At 46.1% G+C, this 21,679-nt stretch overlaps 4 protein-coding genes across 4 annotated transcripts; all 4 read right to left on the reverse strand.

Annotated features, from left to right (window-relative positions):
• Positions 1 to 374: 374 nt before the first annotated feature.
• On the reverse strand, positions 375 to 7,345 carry LOC112883046 (plant UBX domain-containing protein 2). Its single transcript, XM_025948264.1, has 3 exons — positions 6,387 to 7,345; positions 2,338 to 2,616; positions 375 to 973 (listed from the first exon to the last, which is right to left on the reverse strand). The coding sequence occupies exons 1-3, from the start codon at positions 7,182 to 7,184 to the stop codon at positions 734 to 736; spliced, it is 1,317 nt and encodes a 438-aa protein (XP_025804049.1). The 5' UTR covers positions 7,185 to 7,345; the 3' UTR covers positions 375 to 733.
• A 2,200-nt stretch (positions 7,346 to 9,545) lies between these two features.
• On the reverse strand, positions 9,546 to 10,465 carry LOC112881076 (skin secretory protein xP2-like; the record flags this gene model as incomplete). The annotated part of the gene is made up of 1 exon (XM_025945780.1): positions 9,546 to 10,465. A coding segment is annotated over one exon (825 nt), but the record flags the coding sequence as incomplete, so codon positions are not given.
• A 573-nt stretch (positions 10,466 to 11,038) lies between these two features.
• Positions 11,039 to 11,980, reverse strand: LOC112882571. Its single transcript, XM_025947650.1, has 2 exons — positions 11,803 to 11,980; positions 11,039 to 11,697 (listed from the first exon to the last, which is right to left on the reverse strand). The coding sequence occupies exons 1-2, from the start codon at positions 11,881 to 11,883 to the stop codon at positions 11,299 to 11,301; spliced, it is 480 nt and encodes a 159-aa protein (XP_025803435.1). The 5' UTR covers positions 11,884 to 11,980; the 3' UTR covers positions 11,039 to 11,298.
• A 568-nt stretch (positions 11,981 to 12,548) lies between these two features.
• On the reverse strand, positions 12,549 to 20,548 carry LOC112880381 (putative 1-phosphatidylinositol-3-phosphate 5-kinase FAB1C). Its single transcript, XM_025944964.1, has 11 exons — positions 19,457 to 20,548; positions 18,502 to 19,191; positions 18,261 to 18,414; positions 17,849 to 18,187; positions 16,849 to 17,685; positions 16,393 to 16,724; positions 16,179 to 16,305; positions 15,908 to 16,066; positions 14,354 to 15,823; positions 14,009 to 14,275; positions 12,549 to 13,213 (listed from the first exon to the last, which is right to left on the reverse strand). Exons 1-11 carry the CDS (start codon positions 19,720 to 19,722, stop codon positions 12,959 to 12,961), a joined length of 4,896 nt encoding a protein of 1,631 aa, XP_025800749.1. The 5' UTR covers positions 19,723 to 20,548; the 3' UTR covers positions 12,549 to 12,958.
• Positions 20,549 to 21,679: the final 1,131 nt, after the last annotated feature.

Here is a 21,679-nt window from a genome sequence, read left to right on the forward strand (position 1 = left end):
TCATCGATACTGTGTGCGTTCACGGACTTCGACTTCGCATGCCATGTTACTGCTCTATCATTGGCCATGGCCGTGGTGCTGCAGCTGCAACTCGTAGCTAGGCTTCACGTACCATCGAACGGACACGTGCCGCCCGCTTCCCCCTTTTTCGTAGTCCGTGTCACCGTGCAGCCATGCAGCACGAATCAGAGCAGACCGTTCATGCGTCACGCAGGCAGGAACACCAGGCAAAGGCGAAAAGGCGATGGCAAGAAAGAACAGCGATACATGCATTGCAAATTTGCAACCCATGTTACATAAAACAGGAGAATGGCAAATATCTTCAATCTTATTAAAGTGACAACATTGCAATCATCATCGGATACGCAGCCATGTCAAGACGGAAACGGACCGGCCTTTTGGCAGCCCGGACAAATTAAGTGTTCACACAAAAGCCAAAACTAACTAATGTTCTTTCCATGTATATTGTAGCTTTACATTTGAGCCCGGCCCACTTAAGATCCGGCTCAACATGGGCCTTACGGGCTCTTGAGCAGCCTTGCCGCAATGTCCGGCAGGCAATTACAGTAGGTATAATGCAGTATCAGGTATCCAGACTAGAGTAATCCTGTTGGCTGCAACCCTGTTTTAAGTCTGATGTAACGAAACCACGGCAGGAAAATCGACAACATCAGTTCGCGGGCAATGGCAGTCAGACGCCCATCCAATTAACTCCTATACGCACAGTTCATTGCTACGCAGCAGGAAGTGGCTCGCTGGCTTGGAGAAGCTCGTCAAGCAGACCGGTGAACACGACGGAATCCGTCTCCTTGGGCTTGAACTTGAGGAGCGCGGAAGGGACCAGGTCCTCCTCTTGCAGTGTGCGCGCCCGCTCCCCCAGTTTTGGGAAATGTGGTACCACGCGCGGCTTAGGAACAGCTGGACAGATGAGCTCGAATTCCAAACCTGGCTGCTTCAGAGCAGATGCGACGAACTGCATCAGGCAAAACAGTACATCAGTCAGGTGCTACAAACCAGAAACAGGCAGTGTGGTTCAAACAGTCAATGGATTATACTGCAAGAATGTTGGTCTAAACATCGGGTTGCTGCATGAAAATGATGAACAACTACAGGACTCCTACAGAAACAAGCTAACCTATGATGACTGCAAGTCTGCAACAGCAGACTATCGATGCTACGAAACAAGAAAATGGCATGCACAAGCTACAAGGTTATACATTAGCAGACGATTTCAAGTAGAAAGGGTGACAGCATAACATGATGTACAGGAAACAGTTACAACACTTCTTTACAAAAATAGGCTAGCCTACATAATAACAAGTGGCATGCTCAATGCACATTAGATAGAAAGAAATAAACCATGTTGATACTAGCAAGGGTATTGTAGCGAGGCTTATTAGGAGTGAAATTTGAACATCATGTGTTACTGAAACTAAAGAACCACCTGATCCAGTCAAGTACTGTACCCACAAACACCAAAAAAAAATAACACACGATGCACTACCATGAAGATTCCTCAGTAAGTCACATGAATGTAGAGGCTACAAAGCTCAGACAAACAGGTTCCACATGTGGATCCTGTGTGAGCAACCAAGGTAGTGAATGTGCTGAGTAAGGTCTGGTACAATGGAGTGCGTGTGCAAATCTTGGTCAAAGATTGGCCACATAGGATTTGGTTAGCGAAAAAGGAAATAGAAATTGAAAGTGAGCCATGAGACAATTTTATCAATAGTCCACTAACACTGTAACTCCTATATTGACTGATATGGAGTCCTTAAAGTTAAGACTCACATTGAGCCCCATGGTGAGACCAAATCACAAGTTTTAGAAGTGTTTGAAGGATCCAAATGGTGAATGGCTGGATGGTTCACCAATCCAACTCCGAACCAATCATAATGAATTTGATAAGTTGGCCCATCAATATCTTATATGAGTTATATCTCGTAAACAAAGTATTGGTAGAAAAACAAAGAATGTGGTCATCATCCTTCCAAAGTTATGGGATGATGCCATCTTGGATCAATCTAGCATAGGATGAAGCAATCCCTCAAACAAAGCACCCCAGTTGTTATCCGATTCAGCCTTCCGCAGATAACTCATTTTAGAGGTCACAGTTTCCAGGATACAACTTTTACCACAAATGCCAAATAAATTGTTTTAAAGAAGTTGGAACCAATGGAATCAATCACGCCAATTGCCAAATGATGTACAGTTCAAAGAGTACACATGTTCAGTATATTTACATGTTACCAAGAAAGGAACATTAGCGGATTCTAAATCAAGAAAACATGGATACTGAAAAACACGACAAATCATCAAAAGAAACAAGCATGGTACCTCATATAGTGAACCAGTGGCCTCCCCTGGAAGGAATACACCCTGAAGAATCACTCTATCTGGAAACTGAACTCGGATTACTGCTTGCTTATACTTCTGTCGAGCAGCCAATGCCTGCTTCTCCTTGTAAGATTTTGGAATTAGCAGTCGAGATTGCTCTAACCTTTCCCTTCTCATCCTTGCTTCATTTCTTATCTCCTCTCCGCTAAGATTGTAAAAAGAATCTGGTACATCACTATCTGCAACAGAACTCCCAGGAACAGAGAAGAATACCCGAATCTGCAAAATTGGCAAAGGATAGCACCTCAATAAGTTGCAGTCCAAAGAACGTATAACTAGGAAGACAAGAAAATATATACTGAAAAATCAGCTGTGCATTATTTGAGGTTTACTAATATTTACTTGACACAAGCATGTTATCAAGAAAATGATACTTCTGTTATAACTGACACAACCTCTGAGCAAAAATAATGACAAATGGATAAATATTAGCCATATTTATGGGTCACACTGATAGCCAAGTGTCTTGACATTTTTGCTGGCTCAAAGATATAAATGATGTATCGGGCAGTGGCATGGTCCTAATAAATAGCTGATTCCAATGCAACTGTGAGGAACATATCAATTCAGATTCTCTTATTCAAAGTGTGCTATCTCAACATGTGTGTTTATCCCAACATGGGGACATGTCATGAGATTCAATCATGAAACCAAGATACTCAGTTAAGGGCATAAGGCGCATGTTTCAATGTTGAAGTAGAACAATTTGTCTGAACGAAGATTAAAAACAAAAAGATTCATTGAAGTAGATGGCATGTCAGTTTTTTGTGGAATTTTAGCCAGGTTTTTTTTTTTGCTTATGCTGATCTGTAATTTATTCATGAAAATAAACAAGAAGGAAGCAAGAGAAGAAACTCATTCACATATTTCTGGCAGCATGCAATAACATTCACAAACCTGACAACTTGTGTACAAATGAAGAAGAGTGCTCAATGAAGTAACATTATATCAAATCAATGAACCGTTTTTTTCAAATACGCAGGGGAGCTGCATATTATTTCATTACAAAAGAACAAGTAACAAGTACAACACCAGACCAACACCTTACAAGATTAACATCAAATGCGCCAGACTCATTTAGAAAACGACCTGACTAGATAACAACAGCACCTAGTTGATCCCAAAGACCAACCCTTGGAGCTCCTTTGCTAAAACATCATGAACATCTTGAGAAAAAGACATTAATATTGAAGAAAAGGGCTATGTAGTTTAGTTCCTCATATCCTTAATCTCTAACCAACATAGCACATGGGCAAATAAATGCCAATGTTACTCTTCTGGAATTCAGTCAATAGTAATACATATCAAAGATAGATAGGCAATAGCCAGTAGTCCATGGCAGAACAGCAAGTAAAATAAGAAACATCGTAAATATTCAATGACATCATAATCTTGAATGCCACTATGTCAGAACTAAAGGACCACACATCATGTATCAGTAAGTCCCATGTGCGCATTTCTAATCACGAACGAAGTACAGTGTATTGGTTAATATACGTGAGGTGCAGTATATTGTTTTATACGTATATCATGTTTTTCAAGTTTATAGCTAATGTTCAATTAATACCTTGAAGAAATGGCATGTTTAGGTAATTACATACTATGTTTTAGGTGCATGCTTCTAGAATTTTGCATTGTTCTATGTTTATACTATCTGAAGGTTTTTATAATTAATAGTTTCGAGGGAAAGTATGGTATGCATAATTGCTATCTCATAACAAAGTTAGCAACCCATGTGTACAACCAAAACAAGTAGTACATCTAAGTAAATGCAGAAACTTTACAAATTAAGCAAATCAATCTACCAAATTGTGCACAATAAACAGGAATGAAAGCTTGGTACCAGTTGATCAGTGGCGGAACCAGGAAATAAACTTGGTTGTGGTGGGGGGGGGGGGGACCATATTTCATACTATGTAGTGTTTATCATAAAGATTATATAAGGTGTGTTTTCAACATTCTTTTAATGTTTATGCATGCATTGGGTTCATAAAGATTAAGATTTACGTTACACGGAAGCTTCTTTTGAGACTTTCTACTTGTAGGACGACATCACATTGAAGGCAAGGAATTACAAAAACATTATGCCCTACAGCCCTAGGCATCATCAACTATATGATTCCTTTTATTAGAAGAATCAACCATAATCCTACTCCATTTTAGAGTTAACCACGATTTCCTTACAAGATTAACAGCTAGTAATTTTTACACTACAGAGTCAAAACTTGCATTGAGAGAGCATACATCATATCAAAAAACAAATTTGGGCAGACTGATGGAAAGTGTCGTGTTTCATGGCCTTGTGGGGGTTTGCTTCTGGGCTTGCGCATGCCAGGCGTTGCGATGCCGCCAGGCGCCTGCTAGCTACTGTAGGGTGCTGCTGCCTAGACCTAAGTCATTACTCGCCTCCTCCACTGTTAATTAATTATTTGTGCCCTGTGTAAGGGTGGGGCAGGGGTTCGGGGGTTTTCTCGGCCTGCGTGAGAAGGTCTTCTACCTTAATTCACAATGCCTTCCAGGAGGTCTTACCCCGGCGGTTCGATGTTTTTTATTAATTATTTGTGCACTCCATCGACCAGAAACGTCGCATGCTACGTGCATGTTTGGTGATTTGTTGGTTGCTGCCCTAGTGCTACATACATGACCTGTTAGAGGTTAAGTGCTGACAGATGTTTTAGCTTGCTAAGCTTTGGAAAATGGAAACGCCCATACTGCAGAGCAGCTCTCACATAGTTGCTCACGTGCTAGGGGGTGCCGTTACCCCTGTTGGCATCCCCCTGGTTCCGCCACTGCAGTTGATTAACGTTGGAACAAACAAATTAAAGGCCATATCAAACTGAAATAGCCTAAATTATGTACTACAATAATTTCGTTCACAAATTTCTGGCAACTGACAACAACATTCACAAACCTAACTTATGTACTCCCTCCAATTCCAAATGTAGGTCATTTTCTAGTTGGTCAATTTTCTTTAACTTGGGTCATAAATATATGAAAAGTTACATAGATTGACAACACATGGTTGATGTTACTATATTCATCATGGGAAATGCTTTCATAACATGTAACTTTCTCTAATTAAAATAGTATACTTTTAAGTAAATTGTAAGGCAGAGTGTGATATTGGAGAATGTGCTGATGTACTAAACAACTTACATTTGGAATCAGAGGGAATAACAAATGAAGAAACATGATATGAATAAATGAACGAAAACATCATGAATACATTGAGAAAAACGCCAAACTTCATACATGAATGTTAAAGTAAAGGGCCATGTTTTTACTCTTGTGTACAGTTTAGCTCCTCACATTCCTGATCCCTAATAAGCGGTGTACCAATGAACATATTCGAATTTTGCTCTTTTGGAATTCATTTTAATGTCTTATTGATGCATTTCGAAGATAAGCACAGGCAAAAATACAATCACGTCACTCCACTGGCTCATGGCAAGACTGCAAGTTACAATATAAACAGATCCTACAACTTACTGAACAAAATAAAAGAAACATCATAAATAATCAACAACATTGTAAACATGAATGTCAGAGAACTAAAATGAATGTACGTCACGTATCAGTAAGTTCCATATGCCATTTCTATTCCCCAACAAAGTGCAGCATATTGGTTAATATATGTCTCATGCTTTTCAATTTATAGCTAATATTCCACCAATACCTTGAAGAAATGGTGATGAATTTGGTAAATACATACTAAGTTTTGCGTGCATGCTTCAATTTTGCAATTTTCAATGTTTAAACTATTTATAAGTAATTTCTATATCTCCTAACCATGTTCACAAGGCATGTGTACACCTGAAACAAGCGCAAACTTAGTAGTACATGTAAAAACAGTGCAGAAATGGCATACCATAAGCAAATCAGACTACCGAATTGAGTCAGTTTATTGACGGGCGTGCAAAGCTTTCTACGTACTAGCCAATTAACTTAGTGGTAAATTGAAGGCTGTATGAAACTAAACACCAGCTCACCTGTCGATCAATGGTCTTGCTGGCCTCCTGCTGCCCATCAACCCCGTTGTTGCGGCTCTCCTTGGAGTCCGTCTCCACCTGAGCTGGTGATGCCGAGGGGTGTGCCCTCTCGAGCAAGAGCACGGCCCTCCTGATCCCGCTGAGCCTCGCGTCGCCGGGCACCTCGTCCATCACCGCGAAGAGCTCCCCTCCCTCTTCCCCGACCCGGAACCCGACGGCCTCGAGGAGCTCCAACCCGCCCTCCCTGTCCGCCACGGCCTCCTTGATCCGCGGGTTGCCCAGCCTCACCCGCCTGAACTTGTCGCTCCCGGGCTCCCGGAGCAGGTTGCCCAGCAGGCGCTTGAGCACCTCCACTGCAGCCGCGGGCGGGGGCGGGTCGGCGGCGAGATACGCGGCGGCGCGCGCGCGGGCGCCCCCCGCCGACGCGAGGCACCCGTCGAGGTGCTCGGAGACCGCGAGCTCGGACCGGAACGCGTCCCCGCAGCTCGGGCACGCGACGGTGGGTGCGGCCGCGGCGCCTTTCGCGTCGGGGCGGCGGGAGGAGGAGGAGGAGGAGGAGATGAGGGGCGTGAAGGGGGTGAAATCGGCTGGCGCGGGCGGGGGAGGTGGCGATGGCTGCTTGGGGGCGGGCCTGGGGTTAGGGGTAGGGTTTGTGGGGCGGGAAGTGGGGTGGGAGGAGGAGGGGGAGGGGCCGGAGCCGGAGCCGGAGCCGAGGACGTGGGAGGTGCCCTTGAAGGAGGAGGGGGTCCCGGAGGAGGTGACCTTCTTCATGAAATCCTTCATCTTGTCCTTCATCATCGCAGCCGGCGGAGGAGGAGGAGGACAAGCGTGGGCTGGGTGGGGTGGGGAGGGATTGGGGCGTGGAAGCGCTCACGCTGAGTGGACTTCGGCCGTGGTGGAGAGGTTGTCGCCGCGGGGACGAAGCAAACGAGGAAGAAAATGAAGAAGCAATAAAAGCAGGGGAGATCCAGCTCGCTTTGCTGGGAAATCGTCTGTTTGCCTAGTTGTGCTTAGCTGCCAAGGCATCTTCGCTGGACAGGATCATTGGAGACGGGCCGGCAGGCCTGGCGGTTCCACTAGGCCGGCGGTACAGGACCGGACAGTATTACGACGGGCTGCAGCATGTGCAAAGGGGCCGCCACCTCACGGACTGGCTGGCACGGGCCGGCCTGCGCATCGACATGGGCCTCACGCAGCGTCCAACGAACAACAACGAAGGATGATCAACCAACCAGCTTATTCGATGCAAAGAACACCACCGGCCATGACCCCTAACTAGGTCTAGATAGCGTAACAGAAGCAGCGATACATTTACATAACATCTTGTGGCTGTGAAGCATCTCTAACATCCGGTAAAACTGGAGCCGTTCGCTGCAGGTAACTTGCTGGCATATCAAGCGCGGAAGGATCAATGTTCAGAAGGCACCAGAAAGTAAGCAAGATCACAGATAACCCAACAGTGAGCGCAATTTTCCACTCACTGCCCTGCAAAAATCCAGCCCGGTAGCCAAACACACACGCACCTATTTCACAAACACTTGCAATTCAAGTTTTAAACCTTTAAGAATTAAAACTTCAACAAATACTGAATGACCAAACTGAATGGATGTCCCTGCATCATGTTTAGGACACAATATACAGAGTCCTATCATACATTGATACTACAAGCAGCCATCACATTGCACCAAGGGAGTAATCAAGGAGACTCAAACAAGGAAAAAAAACATCAAGATAAATTCTCAACATGGAAATGATCAAATGATACTGTGATACTCTAGTTGTTAAAATGAAACAAACTACCAGCAGCATTACATCTCATGGGTTAATTATCAAGAGATGGTCAGCTTCCAGATCAAGGTAAGTGGAAAAAAAATCTACTTCTACTGCAACATATAATATATCCATTGAACGGAGGCTTAAAATACCAACTAAAGTCAACAAAAATAGTCCAATTTGATGCTCTGTTGACAATGAATGACGAACAATATGCTTAGAAAATAAGTGTTATGCACACTGGCAAATTTTGGCTCAGTATCCATCTGATAAATAACAGCTAGGCCTAAGCAATCCCAGTAAACCGCTCTTAATAGCATAGTCAAGAAAGTATCAAAAATTACCAGGGGAGAATACATCTACACTCAAGCAGGTGCTAGAACAACACAGCAATAATTTGACCAGCATGCCTCCATACTGCTGGAGCCAAACTAACAACTCAGTTAATTGACAACTAAGACAAAATCCTTCTCCAGAATAGCACATATTAAATTCCATCACAATTGACAACACAAGAACCTACCACAAATCATATCATGCTACAATCAGCCATGACATCTCAGCGAGATTTAATCAATGACGCTCAGGCAAGAGAAGACTTCAACAAGATGCAAACTATAAAACAATTCAAATGATAGCACCATTGTTAAACAAAGTTTGAGAAAAAAAATGATGAACAACATATATCTCTTTATTTAGTTATCAGAGCAATGGTCAACTTCCAGGTCAAGGAAATTGTAAACAAAATTCCACTTTTAATGAACATGTTTTCTAATAGTAATGGCACTTGCCAAATAAACCAAATCCATATATTCATTGAACAGAGCCTTCAAATACCAACTATAAGAACACCTCGATTACCCCAACGTCTGCTGACTATGAAAAACAAACTATGCTTACAAAATAATAGCAATTTACGCTAACAGAAATTTAGTATCACCATCCATCAGATACATAAAAGACACGCCCTAAGTAACCCCTATAAAACACCCTTAAACCGAATAATTTGTACACCTTGATGATCCAAAACAAGCAATAAACAATTGAGTTTTACTAGTATATAGTCCAGAACAGATAAAAATCATTCTGCACTCAAGCAGCATGCAAGACGAACTAGTCAACAATAATTCAACTAGCACACCACCATAACACTGAAGTTGAACTAACAACTCAATTCATTAACTAAAATAAAATTCTTCTCTGCAGAAAAGATAGCGTGCTAATATCCACATAAAGGAGAATTTGGTATCACTTTCGGACAAAAGAAAACTCATATTCATTCAATCAGACACACAATCCATCCAGACTACTGATGTTAGCTTACTGTAACCAACAATAGAACAGCAATTGCAAAAGTTACTACTGAAGTTCATTTCACGAGCAGGGCTACACCATAATCTTCCTACCATTGTCATCACAGGATTCAACAACTCCCATGGTTTGAGTTTAAGACTCGGATGGCTCCCCAATAGCTGCAAGCCTCAATGCCTCACCTTGGGGGGGCGTCCACGCCCACGCTTGACAGGCTCAGCAGTACCAGGAGCTGCAGCAGGTGCGCTGATGGAAGCTTCCTCAACCTTGGCCTTCTTAGGTGGCCGCCCAAGCGGGCGCGGGCCGATCATGCCACTGGTGGCCCAGGTGGTGGCCTGAGCAACGGGATCCTTGGGCTTGGGAGGCCGTCCGCGCCCCCGTTTGACAGGCGCATTAGCAGCAGCAGTTGGCTCACCACTCGTTCCCATGGCAGCAGGGTCTTTGGGCGTCGATGGCCGTCCCCGGCCTTGCTTGGCAGGCACGGCTGCGGCATCAGTGGCAACGACAGAAGCCTCAGCGACGGGGTCCTTGGGCTTGGGGGGCCGTCCGCATCCCCGCTTGGGAGGCTCGGCAACGGCGTCAACAGCAACGAGCGAAGTTTCAGCGGGCAAATCACTGGAGTCCTCTGCGACGGCGTCCTTGGGCTTGGGGGGCCATCCGTGTCCCCTCTTGACAGGACCGGCAGCAGCATCAGCGGTGACGGCGGGAGTTGGAGCAGGCGCGTCAATTTCATCTGCGGCGATGCCAGGGGCTGGATCAAGCACGACAATTTCATCAGCTACGACGCCAGGAGCTGGAGCAGGCACGGCAATTTCATCAGCTGCGACGCTAGGAGCTGGAGCAGGCACCACAATTTCATCAGCTGCGACGCCAAGAGGGGGAGCAAGCAGGCCACCGTCACCATCGTCGTGGAAGAAGGAATCCACGTCGAACACGCCAGTAGAGTCCTCGGCGACGGCGGGTCCTCGTGCCCATTGGGGCGCAGCAGGGAGGTGGGGTCAGCGGGCACGAGCGCGCTGGGTTCTTCCTTCTCCACCTCCTCGTCGTCATCGTCGGGGCGGAAGTAGTTGTTCCTCGCGAAGACGATTCCGCCGGAGCTCTTCATACGGCTGAGGTTGATCGTGAGGAGGGAGGTGTGATCGGTCGGGAGGCTAGCGCCGTACACTACGCCAAAACAGCAAGAGCAAGCAATCTGAGACGAGCCGGACTCGTCTCATATTACAGAAAGAGAGACGCGCTAAAAATGCAGGCCACGCGCTAAAAATGCGGGCGCGGTGTAGCGCGAGGTGGGGGAGGGTAAAGCGAGACACGCCCCTATAGCGCGCGTCTCGTTTTACTTTACTGTTCTGAGATGCGCCCGCATAGTGAGACAAATGCAAGACGCGCCTTTGGATGGCGCGTCTCAGATCATGTTGAGATCTGAGACGCGCCTTTAGGTGTCGCGTCTTGCATTAGTTCCCACCTCCGAGACAAGCCCGCCCTGGGGAAAATAATGCGAGACGCGCCTTAGTAAGACACGTCTCGCATTTGTCATGCCTGCCCCCAACAGGGGGGCACGCGACTGTAGCTTACAATACATTATATTACATTAGTTCCTACCTCTAAGAGTAACAATACGTTACATCTCATATCTCACAATACAAATCATCTCACATCTCACAATATATTACATACGAATTACTGGTCCTTCCTAGCTCAATTATTACAGGTTTAGAAACACAGATGCCTACAGATCAGTTCATCCCATCTCACAATACATTACGATGTCTACGATTACCGGTCCTTTTCTAGCTAAATACAACAATTATTATTACATTAATATTAATTATTATATGGATATTAAATCAGGCAATGCAGCTTGCTTACTAGCGCTAGCTTGGCTTTCTGATTCCTTTTTGTTTGTGAAGTTGCGAGCTAAACCATCATTCTGCCCTCCGTAATTGTTGGTTATCGTGCTCGTGCCACAACAGCTTACGTTAGTTGTACAGTTGCTGCAGGTAAGGCAGCAGCCGAAGCAGCTAAGCACCTTCGACCAGATCGGAAATTTTATCTTGGACCGGCTCGGGTTTCGTGAGAAAATAGAAATGGATAGAATCCTAGCACTAAAGCAAACAAACACAAACTTCGTCCGTGGATTTTGTATGTACTTGCCCTTGAGGTAGCCCGAGATCGCCGTCTTGTTGGAGCCGTTGTCGTTGTCCAGCGCGTCGATCGCCTCCAGGATCATCTGCTCAAGCGAGCGGACGCAAAGACGGCCGAGACGGTGAACGAGCCCTAAGGCAGCACGGGAACAAATTGGCGGCGGAAACGAAATGGGGGAGGAGAATTCTACCTCGGGGTAGGACGGGAGCGGCGGCGGAGGTGGAGGAGGGGGAGGGGCGAGCTCGGGTGCGGCGCCGTCGTCGTCCGCCATGGATGCAGCGGGGCGGGGCGGCTGCGCTGAGCTCTCGTGGTGCGGCGGCGCGTCACCGTGAATGGGGTTTGCTGGTCTGTGGAGAGGGGAATTGGGGTTTTTGGGTCGGTGAAGGCGACGGGGGCGAGGAGACGGGTCAGGAGGAGACTTACGACCGATGTGTCTACAAACGGCAACCGACATGTGGGCCCTGCAAGCGTTGCTCCAGGCGTTGCCCCACCTAGCAGTGGGCAACAGGTCTGTGCAGAAATGAAGGCAGTAGTTTCGTGGGGGAAATGGGAGGCCGCTACTGTCGCGAGGCTTTTTTTGTCCTGTTGTGGAGGGAGCCGCTGATGGACGGCAGGATTCGGTTGGTAGCAGGATCGGAGGGCGGAGAGAGTATAGGTGTGTACGCGGATCCGTGACGTGGCGCCGCGCACTTTTTGTGCTTTTTGTCGCGACATGCGCTCGGGGCTTCAGCCCGCTCTCCGGAGGAAAAAGGCCGTCGTGCGATCGAGCCCATGAGTTCTGTTCACACGGGCTAGGCCTGAGCGTACCCAATATGGCCCAAACCCAGTCGGTGCTTTCTTTCACTTCAAACGACTGCTTGATTACTGAAAGTCTGAAACCCTGCTGGGCGACAGGGCGACGTAGAAAGGTCAGATGCACAGTCAAGAACACACTCATTCAAAAAGCAACTGAGCTGTTACAAATTGTATTAGTCTATCTTGTACATTTTCTCGGTATCAAATATATTAATCAAAAGAATACAGCGCGACTCGGCGTTAAATAACCCGCCGTGGCTCACCGCAATTTACATTTGATCAAGCCTTCCCCAGATGTGTCTGGACACTGCAATGGTCATGCTTGTGTCACAGTCCATCCAGGTCAGGGGCCTGATCCTCTCGTATATCTGCTCTATAGCTAATAAGCTAAACATGTTACCTGTTGGTTCAAAAAATGGAGCAACAAGCAACTAAAGAATGCCTATTCGGCTCAGTCCATCCTTTCGCTCAAAAGTTGCCAAAGGATGCTGATCCGGTGATGCTTTGGCTGACAAAGTAGCAGCCAAAACACCAAAGAGGAGGTAGCTGCCTCAGGAGGTCCACTGGTCAGGGACAGCGAGGAAGTACCTCGACATGGCCTTCCTGAACCTCTTCTTGTACTGGATTGGAGAAATCACAGTGGGGGACTCGTTCTTTGGCCCACCCAGGATGCCTGAGGCTTTCACCCATGTCTCCAGCTGCTTGTCCCAGGTGTACTGCCGCAGGAAGTCGATGATGCCCACAACAAGCTCTTTCTTCTCCTCATCGATGCCGACCAGAAGGGAGTAGTCCATGACATCCAAAGACTGGAGATGGATCACGTTAGCAGATGCAATGATGATGCAAGATTGCTATGCAATGATGATGCAAGATTGCTAACATGCTATTATCTAGTTTATGCTAAGGTTTCTAGAATTAAGAGAAAAATTCTGTAACACAGTTGACAAATTTTCCAAAAATAAATGATACATAATGTCTGCAATTCGTTATGTGCAAATGATGATAGCTTGCATGAAATTGGATAATGATGGTAAGAGCAAGTAATTCATATCATGGGATCAAATCGTCACATTTTAGATTGCAATATTGCTAATTTGCTATAACTTTTAGTGGATAATTCCAGTGCCACAAAAAATAAGCAAAGCCTATCAATGTGCTATGATTCTTTTCTTCCAAAGGCCAGAAACTAACACCTTTCTCCTTAGTTTACAGGCTGGAGAGACAAATAAAAAAATTTGAAAAGGTCACTTATATCATATTGATTACCACTGAGATTTAAAAACTTTAAGGGCCTGTTCGGAGTAGGTGTTTTGGGATCAAAATCCCTAGGATTTAATACTTGAACTAAATCTTAAAAATCCCTAGAGCGATTTCCCTCGTTCAAAAAGGCCCTAAAAGGGTTAGCATCTTATAGAATAATGAGCATGTTTGTTGAACAGAGGAATCTCAGGGAAAGAAGGCATCCTTTGTTGCATGCCAAAAGGAGCCTCAGCACTATCGCATTAGATAAATTAAGTATCATCTAAAATTGTAATACAGAAGTCATGAAGTCTATATAATTTGCGTAAATTTATAGGTCTGAGAAGTTGAAATAGACATACCGCAAGAAATGATGTATCATTCCAGACAGCTCTTTCCAATCTTCTTTTTGCCTTACTCCCCAAAAACATAGGCTTCGTATGTAGTGCTTCTACGAGATTAGAATCTAAAAGGACTTTATTGTGGCCCGAAGTATCAGAATTGTAACGTGAACGCACAGAACCCTTCAGATCATAAACCCTAGATATTGTTCTCTGGAAGAAAATGTTCTCCATCACCATCAGATCCATCTTCACCTCACGCCCACCTTTCAAACTCTTGATACCAACCTAGATATGATGAACAGTATAAGTTAGTAAAAACTCAGAACAGAGCAGAATGCAGCTGGACAGAGGGTTCGGTAGTACCTGATAAAGTCCCATTATTTTTGCAAGGCAAGTCGGGCTTCTGGAACTCAATGATTCTGTCAAGTGCCTGAAGTAGTGAGGAGCAAATTCTACAAAAGAGTCCAGCTCCGTCTTGGTGACTTGCTTAATAATGAATCTCTCATCCATTGTCTTTGCAAAGTAAACATTGCTTTTTCCACCTTGTGCGCTCCATCGCTTACAGCGACTTAGTGAGCGTATATAATCAATATTACTTGGACAACATTTCTTTCTGAGTGCATCAAACTGCCTTGCAAAATAGCAAGTGACAGAAAACTTAGTACTATCTGTAGAAGATGCATCATCATCGAAGTAGAACCTGAAGTGGGTTCCTTTCAAATCTGAAAGCTCTTCATGCAAGGAAGAAGATCTGTTAAGTCTATTACTGCTGACCTTAGTAAGATCTGAAAAGCTGGGGTTTGCATTCATTTTATGTGAGACATGCTCAACATACTCTTGCGATGTCATGGCATATGACACAACACTGGTTGGCTCATCATCATAGACAGTGACGACAACAGAACCTTCGCAGCTTATATTCGGCAGAAGCAATCGTGCCCCATTCTTCACCATGTCAGAAGCCGATGTTATATATTTAGGAGCACGTGTAAGAACAGCATTTAAGTTCCCTCTAGTCCTTGGAGATATTTGAGAAAACGCTCTCCTCATGTTTGTCATCGGATCCTTCACAAGGCTCGTCAAGTCTCTAAAGGAATCCGCTGGTTTCAATGCTGAATGCAATGAAGCAGGCACTAATCCAGTTTGTACCCGCTGATGCAATCTCAATACAGCATCAAATGAGTGGATTCGGACTGGGGCAGTAGCCTTCTTGCAACTTGGATTGCTCAGCAAGCTAAAAGATCTATTTTCATCTGCTTTGGTCAAATCATGTGGAAGATTGTAGTGTAATTCACCAGATCCAGACCATGCCATATCTATTTTGTCTGCTAAAATAGATGCAAGTGACGGTAACCTCTCTACTGGATCTGTCTTAATAGGATCTTCAGATAGATGATGTCCTTCATATATATTGCTGAAGACCAAATCAAGACCTCCCACATCACGTGCAACACCATCCACCAGCCCAATTGGCAAATCTTTCTCAGCCATGACAGACAGGTGATCTTTCGAGTGGCCTTCTGTAGACATGAGAGAGTTCCTTGGACTTCCTGAAGGGCGTCGAGGACATGATTCTTGATAGGTACCTCCAAGTCTTGCAACTGTCTGATGAAATTCAAGTCTCGCTTCATTGGTCCCTTGGGTTTTTTCCTGATTGGAGGAATCGGTTCTGGAAACATGACCACCTTCCTTTAATGAATCTATGCCACACAACCTGCAGTCCCAAGTGTGAGCATCTAGGAGTAGACCACGTCTGATACGGTTGAGCTCCAAAATATCAACCTTCGATTTAAATGACAGAGCACTCCCCCTTATAACTGGTAGAAGCAAAGCCTACAGTGAAAAATCACACCACATCAACACAAGAGAGAATAACATGAAGCATGAGACAAACAAAAAAACCGTAAGAGGCGCTACCTCATACTCATTTCTTTCCATGTTAAGCAAATCCTTCATCTCCGTTATCTGCCTTTGCGTGCTTGTTTCGAAGGAATCATCCTCAGTGATGATACTCTTCTCAATATTATGAAGTAAATCATATACCTCCCTGTGCAAGGATTCCATATTGCCAAATACCTAGAAGAAAAATGTTGCAAGCATTTCATCACCCCTGCTGCAATCAAAGTCGGGATGTGGAGCATGCAAATGAATCAATGCTATCTTTAATATCAACTATTTAACTGCATACCTCAACTGCCTCTCTTTTGACCCACTCTTGCGTAGCATGGAAACTGAAATCTAGCACTGGGGGTGGAAGGTTAACAGATAGAGTAACCATGGGACTATACTGAAAGGCGGCCACCATATTTCCATACCTGCAATATTACGTACAAAAAATGAATCTTCACTGTAGGACTGGATGAGGTCGGGAAAAATAGAAACAGGTAAAAAGAGCTATATACCCATAGAAACGAAGGCAATCCCTTTGGAGAGAATGGCCGCAAATCGCAATTCGGTTAGCAGTCATATGATTTGAAAAGCTGAGCTCCAGGAACTTGCCAAATGATAGGCCCCAAGCAGCATCAGACATAATTACTCTATGTGTTGCTGGCGGCATTCCATCCTTAGGCTTACACCTCATACATCTGTGCCACATCCATATCCTTCCATCATGTTCACCTGGTAACTTTTGAGACAGAAGGCGTCTAACACTGATTGTTAGGCTGCCATGCTGATGCATATAGCACCTAACATGTGATTCTGAAGGCTCCTTGCATGATGGGCAGCAATACGCCTGAAAACAAACACAACGAAGAATGGAGTTCAGAAAAATAACAAATGAGTTCTTTCGAAGAAGGAAAAAAAAAAGACAGGAATATTTCTGCATAATAGGTTACATAAAAGCGTATCAGAAGTACCTGATCAAATAAGTCCTCGCGGAGGTACCTCCCTAGTGGCTTGTCAAAACTACCATAAAATTTGATGCGGAGGAGGTGAGAACGTTCACATGCCAAGCTTTTTGGGATGCAGGTACTTGAGAGCGAAACTAAGATGCTCTGATTGTTGTCAGTACCAGATAAGTAACCAGCAGAAAGCTTGTCTTTGGCATCTGTATCCCCTGATTGTAAGTTGCCTATTGAGGGGTGACTCCTACAGTTTTGCAAAGGGCATTGTTCCGTGCTTGACGCCCTATCATAACAGGCACCACAAGCAATTGAAGATTGCAAAAACTTGTTTGGGTCATCAAAATTTGTGACAGCACATGATGATCTGAAGCCATCACTGAGGGAACATGGAGATATTAAATGTTTAATGCACGAAGCATTTGGATGGCATGAGCTTGACAAATCTTGAGAGTTGACATGGTCAACTGGAAATTCAGATGCTCTACATTCAGGCACGGTTCCCTGGCTTACCCCATCAAATGGTAACAGAGTTGATGGTGCTAACAGAGTTGATGATGCAGAGATCTTCTCAAATATCTGGCTGATACTAACATTGTGTGGGCATTTCTCTTCAGTGTCTCTAAGGTTATCAGGAATATTATGATCAGCAGGCCCAGCAGAGATGTAATCTCTATGGGTTTGCAGATCTGGTGCATCTATCAAAGACATCGAAGGAGTTCTTGGAACTGTTGCACCCTCATCGGCAAGGAATGATGTCTCCAGGGAGAGGTGATAAGCAGCAAAGACTGCAAGTTGCATTGCACGCTTAATCTTCTTTAATTCTTCCCGGCAATTCCCTCTCAGCAGAACCTGCATGAAATGTGGCACACTTAATTAATAAACAGTATGAAGAAATTTTAAAAATTTGGCTTTGATGGTTTATTTCAGAGGATTATAGTATAAGAACATCAATTAAAAAATTGCCAAAGATATCATTTGAAATTCAAAATGAATATCTTCAAAGAAACATTACCGTGCAACCCAAGCGTTTCAGACAGCCTTCAAAGAACATCAGAGTCTTAATTGATCCTTTCTCTGTGTGTTCTGCTGATGTGGATTCTGGAATTTTCTCCACCTTGAACAAGTCACACTGTCCAAGCCTTGCTGAGACAATGTTGTCAATTGATGAGGCAACCTGACCACCTGTGCATCTCGCTATCCTATCCAAAAGTGGCCTCTTCACATTCAGAACTAATGAGATATCTTTTGCTAAGAGCTCCTGAGCGAAAGATGAGGCACTTTTCTCAACTAGAAGCACATTAGGCTGCCTAGACTCAATCTTTCCAACAATAGTTCTTAAATGTTCCTTTTCCTGCAGTTTAAGGTCATTCATTAATAAGATTCCAAGAAAAATGTTTAGATATCCAGAGTGAGTAGACACAAACCTGTTCAAGTATAGTCCCTATGGATGCCAATTTATTCGATACTTTCTGGTACTCAAGGGCCCCTCCTAAAATGAGCAATTTGGCATTCCTGTGCTCTGCGACCATCCGTTTGTGCCTTACATTCTTGGAGCAAACAATGCCTCTAACAAAATTGCTGCATCCAATAATTTGTTCATTAGTGCCATATAATTAATAATCAGAAGACAAAATTGTGTCAACAGGCTGCAAGAGGAGGCGGTACCTATCAGGTGGGTTCCCAGATGCTATGCATTTAATCTTCACATAGTCACCAGGATCCATGCTGCCACCTTTCTTGGTATCAGGTTTCACATAGTTAGCAGCCTGCCATGCCAATGAGGACACTATCTCAAGCCAACTTTTGGAATCGTTGTTACTGGCCAAAGTAATGCCTTCCCCCTTCAGTAACTGTGCTACTAGAGCTCGAAAGTGCTTCAGCAAGTCATTCTGAACACCATCTTTATGGGCTCCACCAAAGACACCATTGGCACCAGCTATTTTATTAGCAGTGAAGCAACTAGGTTCTGATAAAATATCATCATCCTCATCATCGATTCCAAATATCCTTGATTCGACATCATCTCTCTCATCTTCAGGAGGTGGTGGGCACCAGATATCATCACCAAAATCAACAATAGGGGGTGATGTGTTGACCTCTCCTTCATCAGCGATGCTGATAGTGACTTGCTCCCGCGCATCATCTGAATCAGTCATTGTTGTCACCTCATGATCAGAAGTGTCATCCAGCCTCACCATGCAAGTAGGGCTCTCTGCAGGGCTTGGGGTCATCGATCTGTACATTGAGTTACTAACACTAACACTAGAATCTGTATCTGAAAAGTCATGTAAGAAGTCAGTCCCTGGGGCTAAAAACTGAGCCCTGGGTTCGCCAGCAGCCTCCTCCTCCACTCGCCTGCATCCACAACCACAGATCGATCCATGACAAATTACCAGATGTACACATCATGCCCAATTCGTGTGTAACTTGGCTCCAGCCACACACCCCTGCTGCCTTAACGCACTAGCTAGTTTCATCAGGTCCACAGAAAAAGGAACGAACGAGATTCAATACAATACATCGCAATCGACCAGACAACTTCACTACAAGTTTTCAAGGATGCTTGACTACGTTAAATCATTTACTACAGTCCAAAAAACTGAGGTAGACTTGCATTTACCTGATATCACGGCAGGGAGGATGACAGCGCGGGCCGGCGTCGCCTTCGCCCCCAGATCTCGCTTCGGGCGGGCGGCGCGGCGGCGTTGGCGGGCCGACGGGCGAGGCGGCGCCCTGGGCCCTCGGCGTGCCCACACCATGGCCCGCCTCCTGGCGCCGCCGCGTCTCGATCCGCGCGAGGTCCCCCTTCTGCACGCGGCGCCGCTCGTAGTCGGCGGCGGCGGCGAGGGATCTGGCCTTCTCCACCGCGAACTCCAGCACCCCCATCCCCGCCACTTGACGCTAAGACCAGCACCCAACCGAGGGGGGGAGGAGAAGCCCCGAGAAGTAGCAGGAGACGCCCCGAGCCGAAGCGACGCGGCCGCGGCCGAGAAGCTTCCTTCCTTCCGTTTGATTGCGTTGCGTCCGCCCAAAGTCAGCGCCCCACCCACGCGCAACCAACCAACCGGCACCGGTGCGACCAGGCCAGAGCCGCCGTCGCCCCGCGAGACGGGACCCCCGCCTCCGGCGGCGAGCGAGCGAGCAATGCGGGCGAGCGGGACCGAGGGGCGCCGCCGGGAGAGGGGCTTCGGCTTCAGCAAGCGTGGGGACAGCGGGCGGGCGGCGAGGTCGGGAGATGCCAGTTGAGCGCCGCGTCGCCAATGGAAGGGGAAGAGGAGAACGCAAAGCGCATGCTGGGAGGTCGGAGCTTCGGGGGGCAGAAGCGATGCTATGGGATGGCGGCGGCGGCGCTGCGGTGGTGGTTCTTACGGAATGGAGAGATTCGGGAGGGAGATTTGAGAGGGATACCGGCTATCGGGACGGTGATGACGCCGCTGCCGGGAAAGGTGGGATTTTTATTTTTTATTTTTAACGTGGGAGAGTGGGATTTTAACGGCGAGTAGAGGCGTCCCGCCGGTGGAAAATCCTCGCTCCGCTCGTTAACCTCTCCGTTTCGCTGGCTGGGAAGGCTGGGAGAGAGGAGGGACGGGGTTGGATTGATGATGTGGTGTGCGTCTCTCGTGTCGCTGTCACCTCGTACAAGTAGCGGTGGACGGCGGTGGCTTTTACTTCTTGCTTCGCTTGTGTTCTTTTTTCTCGTGGCCTCGTTTTAGCATTCATTTATTGAAGTTCTTACTGCTGAATATAAGTGGTATTGAGAAGCAATTGAAAGGGAAATGCGGAGGAGGTCTTTTTCTAGAGAAGAGATGTGTCGATGTCCACGAAGATATATACGTTGTACACTAACCATTTCTTATGATTTGGTATTAGAAGAGTCTTTCATGCAAATTTATTACTACCTATAGCTTCCAATGAAACATAAAGCATTATCCTTGAATTACTTCCACAGGCTTATCGCGTCATTGTATAGCTAGTGCTATAGTAATGGTCTATCGAAAACAAGAAATTAGAAAAATAGGCAACAAATAAAATGTGAAAAGCAATGAAACTACCAAACTCTGCCTTTTTTTCTTTTGATCATAACCACAACTAGTTACCATTATAAAATACTAGATATATATAGCATAAGAAAAGTAATTATATTCTATAGGAAGCAGTAAATTAATTGCATAGTCTACATGAGCCTTAGTACCACGAAGCAAAATTCTGATCATCAATTATTTCCAACAGTGGCGGAGGGCCCGGTATTGCCCGGGCAATACCTCGGCTCGGCCCAGCTCAACAAAAAAAGAATCTAACCCTATCGAGTCGCTTCCTGCCTCCCCACCGTGACTCTACTCCCCACCGTGACTCTGCAGGCTGCAGCCCCGCCCGCCGCGGCGCCGCCCGCGCGCCGCCCCGCACGCCGCCGCCCGCCGCCCCGCCCCCGCCCGCAGCCCCGCCCGCCGCCCGTGTCTGCCTTCTGCGAATCTGCGGTAGTGCGGTTCTGCCCTTGAGGCTTGAGTGGTTGAGCCCTTGTGGCCTTCTGTCAAGTGTCAAGATGTCAAGTACTAAGTTCTTGCTTCTTGGTTTCCTCTTTCTCTTTGGTTTTCACTTTTCAGGGCACTGCTAAGAGAGTCCGGTCACAGAGATTTGGGAATTTGTGGAGCTGCACTGCTGCGGTCCCCGGTCCACGCGGCCTCATCTGCGCTCTGCGGCCTGCGGGACTGCGGGCTGCGGCTGCGGAGGGCCCGCTGGCCGCTGCCGCACCGGCCACCGCACGACCGGCGCTGCCGCTGGCCAAGGCCAGGAGCCCAGGAGCGTCCGCGCCTTCGCCAGTTTGCCTGCAAGTCCGGCTCCAGGC

Source organism: Panicum hallii, chromosome 2 (assembly GCF_002211085.1).
Source record: "Panicum hallii strain FIL2 chromosome 2, PHallii_v3.1, whole genome shotgun sequence".
In the NCBI taxonomy this organism is placed as follows: domain Eukaryota; kingdom Viridiplantae; phylum Streptophyta; class Magnoliopsida; order Poales; family Poaceae; genus Panicum; species Panicum hallii.